General features: G+C 44.6%; 1 protein-coding gene across 2 annotated transcripts; it reads right to left on the minus strand.

Annotated features, from left to right (window-relative positions):
* Nucleotides 1-473: 473 nt before the first annotated feature.
* On the minus strand, nt 474-18859 carry LOC311014320 (importin-13-like). Of its 2 annotated transcripts, none has more exons than XM_084010865.1 (21): nt 18738-18859; nt 18294-18650; nt 17757-18010; nt 14444-14584; nt 14002-14143; nt 13526-13692; nt 13161-13281; nt 12770-12917; nt 12468-12649; nt 11896-11922; nt 11290-11424; nt 8560-8712; nt 8333-8413; nt 8084-8221; nt 7195-7291; nt 4762-4814; nt 2652-2718; nt 2457-2515; nt 2264-2353; nt 1943-2124; nt 474-1830 (listed from the first exon to the last, which is right to left on the minus strand). In XM_084010865.1, the coding sequence occupies exons 1-21, from the start codon at nt 18798-18800 to the stop codon at nt 1734-1736; spliced, it is 2754 nt and encodes a 917-aa protein (XP_083866991.1). In that variant the 5' UTR covers nt 18801-18859; the 3' UTR covers nt 474-1733. The 2 variants fall into 2 exon arrangements, with proteins under 2 accessions (XP_083866991.1, XP_083866990.1); XM_084010864.1 differs by having other exon boundaries at nt 474-1833.
* Nucleotides 18860-20310: the final 1451 nt, after the last annotated feature.

The raw sequence follows: 20310 nt of genomic DNA on the forward strand, positions 1-20310 counted from the left end.
ACCAATAATGTCTCCGGCATAACGGATGAGCACAGAATGTCAGTGCTAATTCCTGCTGCAAAATGCCAAATAACTTTCTCAGAGACGTTTTGTTTTGTCGCCGAACTCTCTAATCCTTCTCGGTCCTCTCCAAGGCAGCGACTCAGATGGATGAAGGGATGGTGGCGTTTCTCCGAGAGCAGTCGGGTCAATGACGGATGGATAGATGGATAGATAAAGAGTGTGGTCCATGATTACCGCTGGCTGGTTATCTCAGACGACTGAGGTGGTTTTGACGAGATGCGACCACCGGTGAAATCCTGCATGTGCCTGGTCGGTTTTGCTTTTTAAGAAAAGAGTAGTCTGAATGAGTGTGGTGGTGGCGTGAGGAAATGAATGAGCTCTTTGTTTAAAAGATGGGGAGGAAGCTGTGGATGTGTACTGTAGGTCCATTATAAGTGCACTGAACAAGTGGAAAAAGATACATCTGTGCATACACAACCTCTCTCACACACACACACACACACACACACACACACACACACACACACACACACACACACACACACACACACACACACACACACACACACACACACACACACACACACACACACGTATGAACACAGGCATACACTCAAATACGCAGAAGTGTTCAGCGATAACTGTTAATATGCACAACTTGATTAATATTTTTGCACGATTACAGTGACTAAGCCGTCCAAACACCTCGGTTCCCTTTCTCAGTTTTCCATTTTGTGCCTCTTTCTCACGGCCAGCTATTATCATTCCTTCCTCCCCCTCCTCTAGGCTTCACACCGGGGCAGTCCTGCTTAACCTAAGGGACCAATGCATAAAAAAAAACACCACTCTACAATCCAATCTAAGGAGACTGCAGTATGACTGGGTGGGACTGTGTATGTACATGAGGTACAGCCCTGTACGCACAGGGCCGGGCAAGAGAGCGGATCGCTTTTAGTCCGGTTGTGTGGTTTTCGACTCTTTCCTCCACTCATACCTCCCCTAAAAGGCATATAGAACAAAAAAAAGGACAAATTCACAAAACGTTTCTTGATAATTTGGCAAATGCGGAGATCACAGGGAGGGAGGGGGGCGGGGGTTGGGAGTAAAATATTGAATCACTGTCATTTTTTTCCTGCAGAATCCCCCCCTCCTCACATTGGTCCTTCCCTCTTCCCGTTAGCAGCAGCAGGACTGACAACCGCCATCTTTCTATATGTGTATACGTATACATTTATATAATTAATTTGATTTATTTTGAAAAATAATATCAAGTAGCTACGTACGATACCAATACCATTTCATATGGATGCTAATCACCAGGAAACAACCTAGGAACCACGGGAAGATCTAGAAAAGGCAGAACAAGACGGAGATAGAAGGAGGTGAGAGGCAGCGTGCTGGGAGTGCTGCTCCAAGCTCTTCCAAAGAAAAACAGGTAAAAAGAGAGAGAAACAATCGATCTTATAACAGAAAAAAAAAGGAAGGAGCAGAGAGGACAGCCTCCCGACAGCCCCCGGGGATTTAACATCAGTCCGATGGCAGGGCTGTGCTGGGTTTGCTTCAGGGTCTTGTCCTGCGATGGGGCGGGTTTATCGTTACAATCATTTCGTGATGTCTTTCGCTGATGGGGAGGAGTTGGTGAGAACTGTTTTTGTGTGTGTCGTGGCATCCAGCTGTTTGGCGCCGAAGGGGCAGAGGTCACAGTTGGGTGAGAGTTCGAGGGTAGAGTTTCAATATTCAGCGGCGTACTCCGTACCATGAAGCCCTCTGCACAGCAGTGTGAACTCCTTCACTATGTCCTTCACCCTCCTCTTGTTCACTCGTTCTCTGCTGGACAGAAGAGGCCCGGGACAAAAACGCGCACGATTAGAAAGAGTCGGTGCGGGAAAACCATGTGGTTGACCAGCCGGATGGACTAGTTAGCCGGAAAACTTGTTACCTGAGTATCTGATGCGAGAAGTTGTCCTTCTGTTCAGTCGTGACCCGCGATGACGGGAACCCGGGAGACTGCAGTGCCTCCTTCAACCACATGGCGAGCAAAGAGAAGCAGTTCTTGTTCATAGAGAAAAGCACTTCTGCAAACTGGTCCATCAGGCTGCGAGACGCCCCGCCCCCGATGCCCTGGAGAAAGTGGTGGAGAAAATCCGTTTCCCACCCAAATTAGCACATCTTGTACATGCAGTTCCTACTAAAAACACAAAAAAAAGTGGGTTTTTGGTTCTTGTGCGACGTGTAAGTGTGTGACGTGGCGCTCCCTCACCTCCAGCACGGCCTGGATTAACAGTTTGCCGTCCTCCTGCACCACTCTGGCCAGTGGAGGCACGTCCGAGCAGTGGGGCAACAGTTCAGTCTGAGGCAGGACACACAATCGGAACATTTCAGGCCAAATGTCTCATTTACAAACACACATATGTCTGCAGGGTTTCAAGGTGTGTGTGTGTGTGTGTGCTCACAAAGAACAAGCATGTCGACTTGACTGTCGGAGCCTCAGGAAATTTGAGTGACAGAACCCCTAGAAGTGGGAGAAGGAGTCAGAAACATCAATAAACAAGTGTAGCCAAACACCCAGGACAGTGTGCAGAGGTAGGTGTGTGTGTGTGTGTGTGTGTGTGTGTGTGTGTGTGTGTGTGTACGACATGCACACTTACCACAGTGGAACACTGCTTTCACGTCAAGACTCTCGGACAAGAACAAATCGGGCTTCCGTTTGAGGGCCTAAGAGGCAGATAAAGGCATTAAACGGAGCATGCTTCTGACAGCCCGACCCAATCGGTACTGCTTCACCACATTCCACTGCATAAGCTCCCTTCAAAGTACTGTTATCAACGATACCCGCGCAGCCTGGTAGCCGGATCTGACAGCAACACAGGACTGAGAACAGATCTGCCTACCAGGCTATAGTGCTCTCTCCATCCGTTTAGGAAAAACTAGATCCAAACTCATACAGAGATCCTCCAATGCACAACTCAGCAGGTATAACAAACAAATTGCAAGAAATCATACTTTGAAATAATTGGAAACTTAAGTCAAACTAAAGGCAATGATGGTTTTGTTTCTTGAAAAATCAATTTGAAACATTACTTTTCCTTTGTTTTTTGTTTTTTTTGGCTGACTGGATTGAATATGCAACAGAAGTGTGTGAGTAATTAACATGTGCAGATTAATAGAAATAATCATCTTGTAATAATGAACTCAGTCAGGATGGAGGAGAGGAGAGAGGGAGAGAGGGAAAGGGAGAGAGATGGAGGTCAGATCTATCCAAAGATAGAAAACCAAGGAAGAAGAATGAAGACAAAAATATAAAAAACAGAAGAGCCATCAGCCAATTTTGTCTCAACCGATTAATATTAGGTGAATATTAATTCATTTGGGCTTTGATTGGCTCTGGGCAGGAATGACAGAGGAGGACCGGGCTCAGCGTCTACCCAGTCACCCGGGACCACAAGATGCCGTTACATCAGCTTCCCAAGAGCGTTGCATCAACCAAAACATTTCATCCGAGGCGCTGATTGTTCTTTTTGCAAAAAAAATCGTCAGCACAAACGTGCCCTGATGTTGACTTTAAAGGAAAAAGGGGAATGATAATAGTCGATGCATAAGATTCACTCATTCATATCAATATAGTATAATATCAATAAATCATTCTGAATATTTATAGAAGGGTTGTCCCTCTGAGAGGTTTATGAAATCTTTTCATTCGTCGTCGAGACTTTCTGAGCGAGTGAGACGACATTGAAAGCCTTTGTCAAGATTGAAAGGAGTAATAAAGTTTGCCATCTTGGGTCAGATTGCAGTGTTGTTTTATGGTCATAAGTGCTTTTTAGTGAATGTTTTAAAAGCTTTGTTCTGCATAATGTGATTAGTTGATGAAACCCCAAAGTTGGGATGCTTTTTCATACATTCTGGATGATAGTATTCCTGACTAATAAATAACAATACAAATACAATTAAAAAAATACATTGATTGTGCAACAATCCGAAGGGAAACCTTTTACTTTATACTGTAAGTACATTTCAGAGCCTGTGCCTTTTCACTTTTACTTGAGTAAAGAAGTTGTACTTCTACTTTTACCAGAGTCTTTTTGAACACAAGTACCTGTACTTCTACTTGAGTTACGGATGTCTGTACTTCTGACACGTCTGCCTGATTGTGACGGCAAGTTTGCAGAGTTTTGTTCATATGAAACTATATTCATAAACTATTTTTGAGGTCATTCAGCATCGCTGCCAGTAGGGTTTTTAATTCAATGAACACGGAGAGTATTATAAGAATGATAAACATCAAGATAAAGTTTGGTGTATTATTTTGTATGCTTTCGTGAGTATATCAGACCGATTTAGGTGGTTTTGGCATTTCGTTTTTATCACTTGTTCGGAAATTGTATTCTTTTCTTTCTTTTAGATATTTTAAAAATACTTTTTGTGAATTGGTGCAAAGCGTAGTTGTCTTTAATTATAATGTATTTTTTCCATCCCACCTGTGGATTTTCTTACATTATTGTATATGTCCTCTCTTTTATTTTACCCACAAATACAGAACTAAAGGTCTGTACTCTGTGTGGCGAGGTGACTGTTAGAACCAAACATCCCCCCTCACGTTTCATTCCGCTGCCTCGCCTATGTGATGGGACACCTTACGGCCCGGTAACAAAGGACAGAAAGAGGGAGAAAAGGGAGAAGAGGACAGAGAAACAGGGAGAAACCAGAGAAAGAGAGAGAGAAACCCAAAGTGAATGAAATAAGAAACCAAAAACACACCTGAGCTTGGAGTTGCATAAATGAATCAACAATATCAGGATGATCCCTGGGTCCTAAAATATAATAAAGATGAAACTTAAGAAATCATAAGAGAATAAGAATAATATACAAACAGCAACTGAATAGATTCAACAGTCATGTGGAAATAAAAGAGAACTCAAAAATATTTCATTGAAATAATTCACACGTGAGTAAGGAACGAAGGGGAGAAGGGGGGGGAGGGGGAGGGGGGGCATATGAAGCTTTGGCAGAGTCTTGGTGGAACAGACCAACCAAAAAACAAAAACAAAAAAAACAGGCAGAAGACAAAGACATGGGTCTGTTTGGAGAGAAACAAAAGAAGAAAGAAGTAACGAGAGAAAGAAGAACAAACCGAAAGAAACAAAAGTGGGTTTGGAGTGGGAACCCAGGAGGCACCTCTGTTACTGTTACAGTTTGGAGGAAACGAGGCACCGAGCCTGAATGGACCCGCTTCCACCTCCTTTCCCAGGAGGCACCGCTGGCGCTGGATGCGATCCAAACAACGAGCGACGCGTTTCCTCTCAGACCGCGTGCCTCGTGGGGGAGGAGGTTTCTGTAAAGGGTCCATTCAGAGCCGGTCGATAAGATCCGCTCTGCTTCAAAAAAGGTGAACCCATAGCCATCCGTATGAATCACACTCAAAAGGTCAGGGTTCTGATATCACTACCTCCCCTTGTGCAGCTGGACACAGACTACAAGACTCCCCCCCTCTCTTTTAAGATACGGCAGATTGTTGCACAATCAAACACGCATTTCCCCGTAGAAGCTTCTGAACAGAAGAATCCACATCGAGACTTTCAAACGTGCTTTTTCTCCGACGTTGGAGGGACTCGTGATCAAACGGAGTAAAACGTCTGTAGTAAGCGCCCAGCTTTAGTTGTTCCCAGACTCCAAACAAGCTCCCTGCTCAACACCTCCCTCCAGCACCTCCACACACAACCCCTCCAGAGGGGGGTTTATTCCGGAGGGCTGTGATGGAGAGCCTCTAATCCTAGCACAGCGGAGGCGGCGGCCGGCCCGCTACATTATACGCCAGCCGACTGAAATAAGCTAGTGGACGGCATCCTGTACTGATACTGGCTACCGAAAGGCACCTGCTCATAAAAGAAAGAGTTTAGAGGCAGGGGGAGAGGCAGCCATTACGTAACCAGTCAAAGCAGGAAAGGAGGTAGAGGAAAGAAGGGACAACACAAAGGGAAGGGGAGCGGCAGACAACGCTGGTACGAGCATCCTAGTTCAGGTGTAGTGGATGGAATGACATCATCTACATTCATGTCCAGGATTACGTTGAGTGAAACCTAACAAGCACACTAACAAACTTCTGATCAAACATTGAACACTTTACAAAAACAAAAATCATGTCATGCAGCCCAAACACTGAAGAGGTACATTCAAAATAAACTGATAAAAAAAAAATGACATAAGCAAATACTAGACTGCAAAATATAGAAACTATGGCAACACGTCGAGTACATAGGCTTAAAGCAAACGATGATAAAATGATTGAATGGATGATCAGTGGGAACAGAAGTCTGCGTTGAGAAAACGATCATTTTATTCTTCTTTGTCATTTCAACAAATCAAGCAGAAAGACCACTTGCATTAATGAGTAATGGGGGCAAACGTTTAAAGGTGGGCTGTACCAACAGAATCCAGGGACTTCAAACCTTTTTTTTTTGTCATTTTCCTGTTTGTGGCCCCCAGTCTGACAGGTTTTATTCTCTACAAATGCAACCGCATGTAAGTCCTCAAGAAATGGCGAGTATCACTAGAATATGCTAGGGCTGCAACGAACAGATCAAAGCTTCAGTCATAACGTTGATATTCAAACATCACATCTATTCGCTCTATTTAAACCTGGTATTTCTGCACAGTTGCACATGAAGTACATTTGCAATAGCTAGAAAAGTTAAATAACTACAGTTGGTATGCCTCAGACTACCAGCCAGGTTGCAGTTTACCTCCATGTCCGTCCAAATTGTAATCACTTCGTCATTTTATACGGTTGTACTTAATTCTCATATGAACTCATGAGTAAAGGCCAAAATATTTTTTTGTGTGGAGGTCACAGTGACTTTTGAATACTAAAATCTAACCGTTTAATATTTGAGTCCATCTTTGTGCCAAATTTGAAGAGATTCCAATGTCACCAGCGCAGAGTATTATCAAGGTTTAAAGGTTCAAATGGAAAAAAAATTAATAAAAGATATTCGTTACAGCCCTATAATATTTAACTATTAATTTTTCACAGACGTGTTTGCAATTTCACTCTTGCCCTTTAATACACAAAAGATAGGATTTTTAATCCTGCTGAAAAACCCAATATGAGAAACATTCCAAAAATGTCTAACGCTGATTCAAACAGACACATTTGACAGTATTCACAGTCCCACCCCAGGCTGGACCCCCTACCTTGCTGGAAGATGGAGAGCGTTACCGAGGTAACCAGCTCAAACAGAGCCTTGATGGGTGGGAAGTGGTCCGTCTCACTGGCAAAGATGTGCACCATCTGAAACAGCAGGACTTCACATCAGGCGCTCATTGTGTTTAGCTTGCACACAAGAAACCATGTCAGTGGAGGGAAAACGGGCTACGGCCGGAAACCACTGGATGTCTTTACATGCACTGCAGTGTTAACATTCATCTCCCCTTCTACCGCTGCACATATGTATAAAGTGTTGAAGCATTTGGACCGAAGGCACTGTGAGAAAACAAGCTCTCAGCTCTGCAAATGTGTCTGACTATTGGGATGGTGTTCAGCTGTGGAAACATGCATTTTAGCATCATTTCCAGTTCCAACTGGACTTTTTAATCTAAATGCAAAGATCCACAGCTTTATATCCATGTTTACGAGAAAGTAGGCCTCGCTGGCAGAAACCTCTCCCCGTTAAAGGGTAACTTTGGTATATTATCAAGTGACTTTCCCGTGTTTTTGTATCTGTGACTAATGAGGACAACAGTATTGAGTGAGAACGCTGCAGCAGCCAAACAATGTAACCCTTCTGTTGCCACCAAAAAGCTCAGATTGTTATTAGAAGTGTCTTATAACATTGTGGAAAGCCTAGTAGGGTGAAATACAATGTTTTTAAAGTGGCAATTGTCCCCACAAGACACACAAACATGGGAGAAGAGGGTCCAAGTAGAAAATGAAGGATGAGGATGAAGCTTTACAAACTCATGCTGTATCCGCCCTGGGCTCATTGGAGCGTAGCCGAACAGCACCTTCCTGACAAATCTCTCTGCATCCAAGTGTTAAAGGAACAATACCGATGTGAGCGTGAGCTCATGCGTGAGTGTGTACCTGTCGTGTGAGGTCGAGGGCCGAGGCCTGGGGAATCGTACTGTACATCTGTCCCAGCATCTCACTGAGCTGAGACACCATGGGAGCAAAGTCGTGGAGGAGCGTCTTCACCGACTTCTCAAAGATGGCGCACACCGCCTGGAGGGACGACATGAGATATCAGCTGAGACGAAATGTCATATCCGCTCACTGAGGACTGATTTTTGGAAGCCACTGACGTTATGTGACCGCACACTGACGATGACTCACCTCTACGACCTGCGAGTCATTGAGCCACTTACTGAGTACAGTCTGGATAAGAGCAAACACTTGTTGCAAAACCACCACCACCTGAAAAACACAAATTAGCTTTAAAATCAAAGGAAAAATAAAAAGGAACAAACAGAAAGTCATAGACAAGAAGTACAATTTAAACATGGGTGCATCAGGATCGTGTGTGTGTGTGTGTGCGCGTGCGTGTGTGTGTGGTGTCTGACCGGGTTCGGTCCAGGTGGAGGCGGGGCTGTTTTGACAGGTGGTGCTGAGCCGTCTGCTGACTCGTCGTCCTGCTTGCTGATGTCGAGCGTAGTGAAGAGGTTGGACAGCAGCCCCAGGATGTGGATGATTGCTAGTTTATTGGAGGGATTAGGCTGAAAGAAGAAAGAAAAAAAGAAAGAAAGAAGGAAGAAACGGATCATTTTATTTAAGAATGTGCTTTATTATACAAACTAACCCCACTATCGGAAAATAACTGCTATAAGATTTAAGAAGACACATAAAGAGAGGTGGTTTGATGATTAAATTGCATTAAGTTACATTATGGTGAGTTCAAAGTCAACTGTTTTTTTTGGCACGCAACATGAATAAATACATTTGTTTGAAATAAATGTTTTCAAAGAAATATACAAATAGGTCGACCTGTGACCTTCCGATCACTAGCTCCAAGCAGCGTATCCCACATAAATAAGACTACTAATGCCAAGATTTGTTTAAATAAAAACACAATCATTTATTTCCTTACCATTTGAATTGTGTGGTTTTATGCAAATAACCACAATAGATGCCAATAACAAAGTAAAACCTTTAGTCTGGAGCCTTGCTGCCAATTATAGCTCTTAGAAAGACGTTTGCTGTTTCCATGGAGCTTTTCTAACCCGATACTTACAATATGTGAATAGAAACACAGCCGGTAGTGTGCTCTGTTAAATTGACATTTTTTATCTCATTTAAACTATTTAGACAGTTACACTGAATTCCTTTGAGTTTTCCGTTGGTTAGCAACAAAGCAAGCAGTTTTGAGCTTACTTTTAACAATTCTGGGCTTTTGTCATTATTAGTTCTAGAATAAAGAGAGTTAACAACAGAATAAATAAAGAATCTGTAGATAATAAGACATTTAATAACACAAGCATGCACACACACAAGATACACATCAATAATTAGCTTTCCACCAGCAGTGTTTAATCATTCATCACACAAAGAAGAGGACTCTTCCTTGAGTCGACCTCCCCTCACAGTGTTGATGTTGTTACTATCTTCCTGCAACAAGAACAGTGTGCAAACTATGCATGCAAGAGTGACTCCATATTGCCATCATCAGTCAGGCCCCGTCAGACGCCAAGGTCGTGCACCCCCGATGTAATGTAACCCGGAGGTCTCCCCACTAGGTGCCACTATTCGTACGGCTCCACACACCTGATTTCCCAGGCTGACGTAATGCCGATACGTCAGAAAGAGACGCGGAAAACAATGAGAGAGGGAGGAAGAGTCTGAGAGGAAGGATGAGAGCCGGCGTGTGACTGTGTGAAGGGCGAGACAGGGACAGACACGCAAAGAGAGAGAGAGAGAGAAGCTTCATCTAACCTGACATCTCTATTCACCCCACCCAAACTCCTCACTGATGGCAGAACAAGGGATCAGCAGATATACCACTTTGTTCCACACACAGTAGACATCAAACCTGGTATTTTTAGACTATCAGCTCTACATTTGTATCATCCAGTGAGACAGTCTATAAAAACCCACTCTCCGTTTGAACTGACATTTAAAAGGGGCAAAGAATATCCTTTGTGCATGCGCATGTACAAGCATGACCTACTGTAAGTGTGTCTGTATAGGCATGTTTTTTTTTTTTTATCTCCCTGAGCTCAGTTTGTCTTTTCTCTAGTTGCCGTGGTGCACGCGCACGCCTGTGTGTGTGTGTGTGTGTGTGTGTTTGCACGAGTGAGAGAAAGTGTGTCTTTTCCATCTATCTGAGTCACTAGCCCATGGTGCAGGGTCAAATCCAATCTGGTCCCGCAGAGAAATGTTCCACTGCAGCAACACCACGCAGAAACAAAGCCTGTTCCTATTGGCCAGGATCCAGCTATCCCGCTCTTGTGTTTGTGTGTGCGCACTAGGGCTGTTGGAATAAACTTCGGGAATGAATGTAATTTGAATAGTAAAAATATCAGTGCTATTCGAATGCTGAAATTAGTATTACATTTTTTTTTTTTTTTTAAAGAAACGTGATTTCGTTAGCAAATCTCGCCCTCCTCGCCTTGGCCTACCTGCATAAACGGATGCTTTTGATACATGAAGTCTGATGAACAATAAATCAGAAACAGACAGCGGCCCATCACGGAGATGACACGCAGAGATAACATGCGTAGCAGCACTCGGTGAAATGAAAACAGAGATATCGACGGACCTCTAGAAGCGATGACGTCATGACAAAGATGCGTTCATGCTGCTAACTGCTAACTAGATCGACCCGCGTCTCCATCGGCTGATTCATCTGGAGCGAGACCAACAGCAGGATGTACGTGAGAACGTGAAAGTGGAGCTGACGGTGAAACGAGGAGGGCGTAGCCATGGCAACAGGGACACGGTGACCCCAGGAGAACGACAATGTGGTTGTTTTACTTTTTACTGTTTACGTTTTTTCTTAATTATTATTTATCTAGAAAGCTGTCAGCTGTTGGTTACGGTCAACATATGTATTGGTAATGTTTTTGGAACGCCCTCTAGTGGACAGGAAGTAAAACAACCACATTGACAATAATGACATTGGCCATGTATAACCCTGTGTAGTGTAATTAATATTAATAATAGGCAGAATTTGAGCATTACATTTTCAAATATAATTTGAATATTGAAAACGATATGGAATGAAATTCAAATAGTATTATAGAGGAACATTGACAGCTCGCGTGGGCACGCCGTGACATGCTGGACCGTGTACGCACCGTCTCATCCGCTAGCTTCTCCAGTTGCTGAATGTAAGGGGTGATGAGGGAGTGAAGGTTTCTTAAGATGTCTTCCACGGGGAGAGCGGAGAGCAGGAAGCCGAGCGCCTGCATCAGCCACATACACTGACTTGTCTGCAAGAAAACATGGTCGCAGGTTTAGTCTCGGTTTCCAGCTTAAAGTCATTATTATAATTATTCTAATATCTGCCAGGGGAATCATGCAATCGCACAAAGCGCACCTCTGTGTCTGTCCGCAGCTAATCTCGCAGTCTGCTGAAGCAACCTGCATAATATTTTGGGTGGCCAGTTACGGCTGCATGCTGAAGTGCCTGTCATGTTGGCGGTGACTAACACTTTCTCAAACACCTTTTATTGCCTGTTTTATACCGCCGCTGACTGCCTGCTGACTCACTACTCTTAACCGGCCCCCCACCTGGTAGGGGCCACTAGCTGAGCGTATTGCCGACCCCCGGCTGCTAATCTACACCAAGAGACACAGTGGGGCGGCTGAAAACATGCTACACATTTCTTTCACATCATTTCTTGTTGAAATGTCACTTGAGTGCCAAAGGAGTGAGTGAATGAGAGAGAGCACAGACTGACCTTGTGGATCTGCTTAATAAGCACCTCCTTGAGAGAAAAGAAAGAGTCAGAGTGATGGTTTTATTACTTTGAAAGCACAACACAGCCAACCCAAATCAGCAATAAAAAGTTACTCCAAAATCATACAACTGAAGGGATTTCAAAGGTATTTTAATGGTATTTCTAGAAAGCAGGAACATCGCAATTCGGCAAAGTACGACTGCATATTGGGGCCATATTTAAAAAAATATATATATTTACAGAGCCATGGAAGGGAGGTAATATTCTAAAATTTAAGAACAACTCAGAATCTATTGCGGTTGTCAAATTACCAGAGAAACCCACAAATTTAAGAGAAACACTTTTATTTTATGAGATATCAGTGGTTAATTAACATAAAAACACCCTCAGATGTTTTGTGATCAATGTGACTTTAATCTCAGATAACATTTAAGTTATTTTCTATTAAATTCAGACTGTTTTCACACATCTCCATATTAGTAGTAAAGAACATTTTGATGGAATGTATTGTTATTGGCTCTCACACTTGATCAACTGGGTGAAAAAGGCGAAACAAAAAGGCGTACATGTACCTGAGAGACAGCTACTATGTTGGTTGCGTAGGGTGGCAGGTCATATTTGCACTCCCGACAAATTTTCTTGAGTGTGGAGACTGAAGAGACGGAGAGGTCGGGGTTCCCCAGAGCCTGTAGCACCAAGGGCAGGACGCTGCTGAGCATGACTGGGTGGTCTGCCAACCATTCAGCCAGAGCACCTGGGCACAGATTAACAGTTAACAGACACTGAATGAGAAACGACATGAGCAGTTTCTACATGCGTTGTCTTCAGATCACTTCAGATCATTTCATCACTTTTATGATCCTTTTAATCTCACCTATGGTGAACATCACCGTGTCTGCTAATTGGACGTTGTTGATACTGATTCTGGGGATGAGTCCTATCAAGCCCGGGATGACGTCAGAGTAATTCACATCTATCGTCTCCGCTATGGACTGGAAGCCGTACAGTAAGGCTTCCGTGTGCTGGAGGAGGAGAAGCAGAACAGTCTTATTGTATTATTATTATTGTACTCTAAAAATGAAATAAAAAGATACCATGGAAAGTGAAAATAAATCAACGAGTGTGGATTTTCAAGCTAACAATCAGAAAAAAACTAAAAAAAACAATGATGACACATTTTCAGCACTGGCTTCTCTGCAATGCTCAAAGAAAACGGAAAACATTTCAAAATGTTCTCTTTGACCATCCGTGTGCGTCTCACCCACCTGCCATGATGTGGGCTGCTCGGCATTAGTCAACAGTCTCCCTAGTTTATCATACAGGTTACTCAGCAGCTCTGCTCCCAGCATCTCGTACACGTACATGAGCGTGTCGGAGATGTCCACCCTGAAGGACACACAAGCACAAAACAACCTTAGAAAATGATCTGCTCATCTATTTGCCGGACAGGTTTTGACCCCTCTGCTATTAGTCTATTAGAGTGAAACACACTCGTATGCTGACCAATCAGCCAGTCATTGTGGAAAACACTTAGACTGTCACTGAAACACTTGCGTGGAGCAGAAATAGGCTTTTATGAGACAGAGATAGCATCAGGCATACAAATGCACACACACACAAACACACACACCTGTAAATCCTAAACTGCTCTTTCTCATCGGAGGACCAGGTCGCGTACTCCTGGTCAGTGGGGAACTGGGCTTTGTGCAGCAGAACATCCACCAGCTGGAAATATACCGGCCTGTAGACCTGCAGATACACCGCCTGCTTATCCGACTCGAATGACATTATTTCATCCTGAAGACGGAGAAAAGAGCACATAAAATGGTTTGTGCACCTTAATTACAAGCCCAAAAACATCCGTTATGACTCACACAGGCTATTAAGGGACACCCAATTACATTTTACAGTATTCATCATTCACTTCACTGAATACGATCAATTGTCCGATAGTAGCTGTACATTTTAAATAGGTGGAAGAGAAAAAGCATAGATTTTCAGACTAACTTGCCAGACTCACAATGTACACATAATACAATTTATTTGTCAAACTAACATCATCACTTCGGTGTTACTCGACGAGACCCGACTGAAAGGGTTCCTTACTTGTAGTGTATACCAGAAGGTAAGTGTGAGTGAGCTGGTGGTCTCGTTGACCGGGTAGTGGCCGGGGATGCCTGTACAGAACATGATCATGTTGACTAAAGCCAGGAAGCTCTGCCAGTGATCCACCTGCTCCAACAGAGTCCTGGACAGAGAGATAGAGAGAGTGATGGGTGAAGAGAGTGAAAACAGTGTGATATGGCAGCTAAGCCTAACCGCTTCACAGCAGTGGGTATACGGGCAAACTAGCAACTTTCTCCCTCTGTGTGTCATTTAATCAGAACAACAACAACAACAACAACAACAACAACAACAACAACAACAACAACAACAACAACAACAACAACAACAGAGAAACACATGAAATATATTGCATGACATGATTCGGTCCAAATTAACAGTATATATAGATAGTTTGGCTGATATAAATCACACACACACACACCTGGAGTGGTTTTCTCCCAGTGTGACAGCGATACGGCAGATGCCGTGGCAGGACTCCATGTCTCCATTCTGAACAGCTTCTCTGAGCTGCTCCTGGAGGGCCAGCACTTGAGGAACCAGTTTCAGCAAAGTGTTGACATATCTACAACACATGGACACACGGAAACACCAGAATTGACAGTTAGAGGAGGCCAGTCCGTCTCGAGAAACGCCACGCACACACGCAGTGCTGTTGCAAGTGAGAAGAACATAGCAGGCACAGCCAGGAAGGCCTACACTGTCGAACATAAAAGTGAGTCACACCGCTCACAGCTAGGTCGAGGCATTTATTGCTCCTTCTCAAGACAAGTGTTTCTTTCAAATCAAATCTCAGTCCAAGTCAGTCCAACCTCTGATCAGCACACCCACCCTCGCAGGGAACCAGCGTGTCTATTCAAAGCTCCAGCTCAGAGCTGCTGTCAGTTATTATTCCGTCTCCTTCCTGCTGTCTCAGCAATCTATAACTCCCTCACTCCGGCTAAAACACACATGTGCTGACACACACACATCTATGTAGACACATTGCAAAACACTTGCACGCGCACACGTGCACACGCACACCACACAGGCTCAGATCTGCTCGCGTGACAACATCACAGAACATCTTCCTGTCATCCTTAATAACAGCACGTGAAGAGGTGACATTTGGAGATGAAGGGCGCTTGTGTGTGTGTGTGTGTGTGTGTGTGTGTGTGTGTGCATGTGCGTGTGCGTGTGTGTGAATGTCACAGAGGAGATTGTGTGCCAACGCCATAAATGTAAACCATATTACATGTGTGTCAGTCCCTGGGGGATGATGTGATATTCAGGCGATGCTCCATCTTTTGTGAGAATGTAAATACGGGCGAGAGTCCATCAATATCAATGAATATTTATCAACTTTTGAAAATAAACTGAAATATACACATTAACCTGAATCCCCACCACACCTTCCAAAGCTGTATAGACTTATACAAAATCATCCCGCTCAATCATCACTTATGGCACACTACTGGCCTCGGCCCGTGTTTTCTATTTTCTTTTCATTTTGTAGAGTTTGGGACGTTTCTGGGAAATATATTGATATTATATAGATATCTTGATGAGAGCCGAGATATCGTCTTAGATTTTGGGTATCGTAATATAATGTGTTGTCTTTTCCTTGTTTTAAAGGCAGCATTACAGTAAAGTGATGATTTTCTTCTGTTCTAGGTGTTCTATTATTTACCTTTATCCACACAGTCATTATATCCACATTACTGATGATTATGTATCCAAAAATCACATTGTAAAAAACAGTGATCCGTGGTTGACTTAACTATGCTAACACCTTACCGAAACTCTTGTTGATTAATTAATTAATTTGACTAATTGCCTTGCGTAGTCCCTTGTATTACAGTATTAGCAGAACAAAACAGTGGCAAGTCAAAAAATGATGCTGGTATGCATCCTTTGCTCTGCAGGTTAAACGAATTTCCTATCTCGGTCCTGGGAAGAATTTATTATTCTAATTCCCCTCAGGACCCCTCACAAGCCGAGGAGCCGAGTCTACGGTCCTGCGTTATGAAGCCGAGTCCCCTACTCGGCAGCCCACATTGAGCCAGCCTTCTCTGGAGAGAGAGCTCCACCCTGCTGAGATGTGATGTCTATGAATCCGGCCTCCATCTAATAAGCCCGTAGCTGTGTGTTCATTGGCCAACATCCTCTGTGTTTGGGTGCCGGGGACACTGTAGAAAAAAAAAGCAGCGCAGGGACCGACTGCAATCTACTCTGAGTGAGCAGCTGTGTGCGTACATGTGAGCAGCAGACTGCACTCGGAAGATCATTCATTTTTTAACAAGCCGCTTTGCAAATGCAGGTCATGCACTCTTAGCTATGGTGTGTATGCGAGGCGATCAAAAGGGCAGAATGGATTTAAATGCGTTTCCTCCCCTATTTCCCTCATTACTGTGAACATTCTGGAGATTTCTCTAGACCGTCTGCTGCAGTCTCCTCTCTTAAAACTCATAGATGCCTCTGCCCCCCCCCCCCCTCCCCTTTGCTCCCTGCCCTGCTGTTGTACACTTGCCTCCTTCCTGACTCCTCCTTTATTCTCTCCCTCTCCACCACCCCCACCTCTGATCCCCTCTGCAATTACTGCAACACTCTGAGACAGGGGAAATGGGTTGCCTGGCAACAGGATGCAGCTGGACCAATAGCATCTCCCCAAATGAGTTGACTGTAATGTGTTTAAACAGAGGGAGAGAACAAGAGACAGGGAGGAGGGCTTAGTACTGATTGTGAGAGAAGAGATGGGGGAACGGAGGAACATAAACAGATAGAATAGAGAGAATAAGTCAAAACAGCAGAATATACATATTCAATAAAAAGGTGGGCTTCCTAGAACAGATGGAGGTTTTCTAACATTAAATATTTTTCTTCCTCTCTCATAGACGCCGACCGAACGCACACAATATAGGTAGCCAAATATAAATCCATAAATCACTCGAGAGTCTCAAGTCTCAAGAGATGCTGCCAGTAAGAGTGTCGAGAAGACTTTTGGGAAAACCTGACAAAACACACAAACCGGCAAACACGCAGGGCTGTGATCAAGTAATGAGTGAAACAAAACCAGACAGAGAAAGGGAAAGAAAATCCTTAAAATCTGGAAATTGTGGGAAAAAAAAGCCCTGACATTTAGAGAAGAAAATCTGAACACTTGCTGCTGGTTCTACCTGTAACTCCATGAATCATCTTCCCACCATCTACTCTGCAGGACGTGAGTGTGTTCAAACCGACTCGTCAGCAGATGCGACACTCTTGTCTGAGAAGCAGTGCAGGGGTAAATGGAGGATGAGGTCTTTCATACTCTCACACCTTCCCCGAGCACCCTTTATTCTCTTTGCATCGTCCCACCACCAACGCCCTCTCCCTCTCCCTCTCTCTCTCTCTAGGGGAGGGGGTAATGGGTGCCTGCCATGTCGGAATCAACCAGGGCATGATGACATCTCTCCCCTGCTCTGTAACCATAGCAACGCCAGCCAACCGAGAAATGCCGCTCTCCTCCCCCTGGCTGTCATCTTGCCCTTTATCAATCCCTCCCTTCTTTCCTCCCAGTGCCCTCCCAGTGTCCACCCTGTCTGTTTCCTGTCCTTGGCTAAAGCATCTTCCCCACCCCTCTGTTCTCCCTCCTTTCTCCCTTCTGCCACCCTTCTGCTCCACCGTCATTTCCCCAGTCAAAAACCACGCCATGCAGTCGTATCATTATTTCTCATCAGGGTTGTTGTGAGCGCACACTGTCACATATTTGCACGCACCTTTGGGAGTCGGGCTGCGAGATGGCGTTGACTATCGCCTCCACCGCCGTGTCGAAGAGCTCCGGGTCAGGCAGGGCGCTGAAGCAGTCGTGCACCAGGTCCTCGCTCTCGCTGAGGGGCACATCCAGCAGCACCCACGATGACAGGCAGCGCAGCACGCGAGCTTTCACCGCCCCGGGGCTGTCGGTCCTCCGCAGCAATTGCTGCAGTAAGGGACACACTGACCCCCACTCCCGGCCCAGGGCGCCCCGAACCTAGAGGGGGGAGGATGATAATGAGGGTCAGACTGCCAGTGCATCCTTCATGTATGATATGTCCCTCCGCTTAATAAGTCGGCTCATTTTTTCCTTACGTTTTTTTTTAGAATGTTGCCTTTACAATAACTGTTGAGATGCAATATGATGCTGTACATAAACGGAGAACATCTGAAAACAGCATCCACTGCCATCTTTAGGAACGTGACAATGTTCAATACTCAACATTGAGGTTTGAGACCGACTGATGAACAAATGAATACAAAGTAAACCTGTGACCTACCTGTCCCTTTCTGTACTGCGGCAGGCGGCTGGTCTGGAACTCTTCAGGTAGGACGGTGAGCAGCTCCAGCAATGCCAGGCAGCGTGCCCGCCCGTCCACCCCTCCCCCTTCCTCCTGGAATACCCTCACCATCTCAGCCACGGCGCCAGGCCAGGCCTCAGGCATCGTGTTGAGTGCCAGAGAGGCCAGGGCCACACATAGCCGGGTGAGCACCATCTTGGAGCCGGAGGAGAAGCAGGCAATCTGGGAGAACAGCTGGGTCTTCAGGGACTCGTACTGGTCCGTGGGGATGTCTGACCAGTAGCGAGAAATCTTGGTGTGGAGTGCGCTCGCACCAAAGTACTGGATCTCTGGCACCTGTTAGAGATGATGAGACGGATGCAAATGATGCAAAATCCCTTTTCAGTTTGTGTGCATGTGTCCATGTGAGTGTGTACACTATACCTTATCCGGGCTCAGTAGGGCCCAGCAGAACTGCCAGGCCTGAGGCGAGACCTGAGCCTGCATAAGCCATTTCTGGGCCAGATTCTTGTTTTCTATATTGGGATCATAGTACAGCTGGTGGAGGGCCTAAAAATATAGAGGAAAGACAAGAATAATAACAGAAAAGTTATAGCATCCACATAATATTTAAACATGATGGGATTGGAAGTTAATTTTCGGGATGTTTGCAACTACGCTACAAACATTCACAACGGGCTGATGTCAGAGGTACCAGAGCGGAGAGAAACACTCCTGTTTGATGAAAAGGCTGGTTACCTTGAGAAAAGAGCATCTTTTCTCACTCGATAATAGGCAAGTGCGCAGACACATGAGTAGACAGTTTACCTCTAAAACCTGAACAATGGAGAAAGCAATGACCTGAAAACAACACTCTCTGAAGTGCAGCTCGGAGTAATTTGAGTACTTGAGTGAACAGAATGAGCGAGCCAAGGAGAAAGCAGATAAAGGATGAATATGAGAGAAGGGTAAGCAGGAGCATTAATTAAAACGCACACCTCTCATCCTGGCAGTGCCAGAAGAGAGGTTTTGGCACTATTCTGCAAAAATACTTAGGCTTTCAAATCAGAAAACCAAAAATCCCAGAAACCGTGACCTGACAGTCCAGGAGCGTTCTGACCGTTTTGAGCTGAACATTTGTTAGACGCCCTGTGTCTATTTATTCCTGTGGCTTGCTATGGATGACGAACAGATGATTCATGAAGTTGAAATAAAAGTTATCTATTCGATACCTCCTAACGTAATCTACCTAACGTAACGCTTTCCATTAGTCCTGAGTTCTCGACATTACTGTTGATTTATCCCTCGTTCAGCTCGACTGGAAATGATTTCATTTTCATTGCATGACGTTGTCTTTTTCACCCTCAATTGATTATAAATGTTCATATTATAACATTTTAATTTTGACTTTTTGCTGACATCCCTAAAAACATTCAAGCAAAACATGTTCATGCTCACTCGAATGAAACGGCTGGCAGCCTGCACTAAGTGTGTGTGTAAAAAACTATCCGTGGAGCTTCTGATCCTTGTCTTTGCCCCTGAAGCCTGCTCACATAAATTCCTCCACCAGCAGCCAGTCTCTCCTCTTTCTTCCTTTTCATTGCACTCTGTCAATTTGCCTCCCTCCAGCCTAAACTGTCCATCCAGTTCCATCCCATCCCTCAGCTCTCTCTCTCCCTCTCTTCATCTCAGTCTTCTTCTAAAACCTACATTTCTCTCCGTTCCCTCATCAGAGAAGTCGACGCTGAGAAACAAGGGGCGGATGAATAATACTGTGAAGAAACCACAATGGGTCACAGAGTATGATGATGCAATTGCAGCTGTGGAGAAGAACATCAATACAGCTTCGTGCCTTCTGGAAGCAGAGTCTCAGGTGGTGTTATCCCCCCCCCCCGTTTTACCATCAAGCAACGCAATTATCTTTCTCCACTTAAAGTACCAGATTCTGGACATGACTGGCTGGGCGTTAATGAGCAGACTGTTTGAAGAGTCGGGTGGCATCAGTGCATATGTGTGT

This window comes from Eutrigla gurnardus (genome assembly GCF_963514095.1).
Source record: "Eutrigla gurnardus genome assembly, chromosome: 6".
Lineage (NCBI taxonomy): Eukaryota > Metazoa > Chordata > Actinopteri > Perciformes > Triglidae > Eutrigla > Eutrigla gurnardus.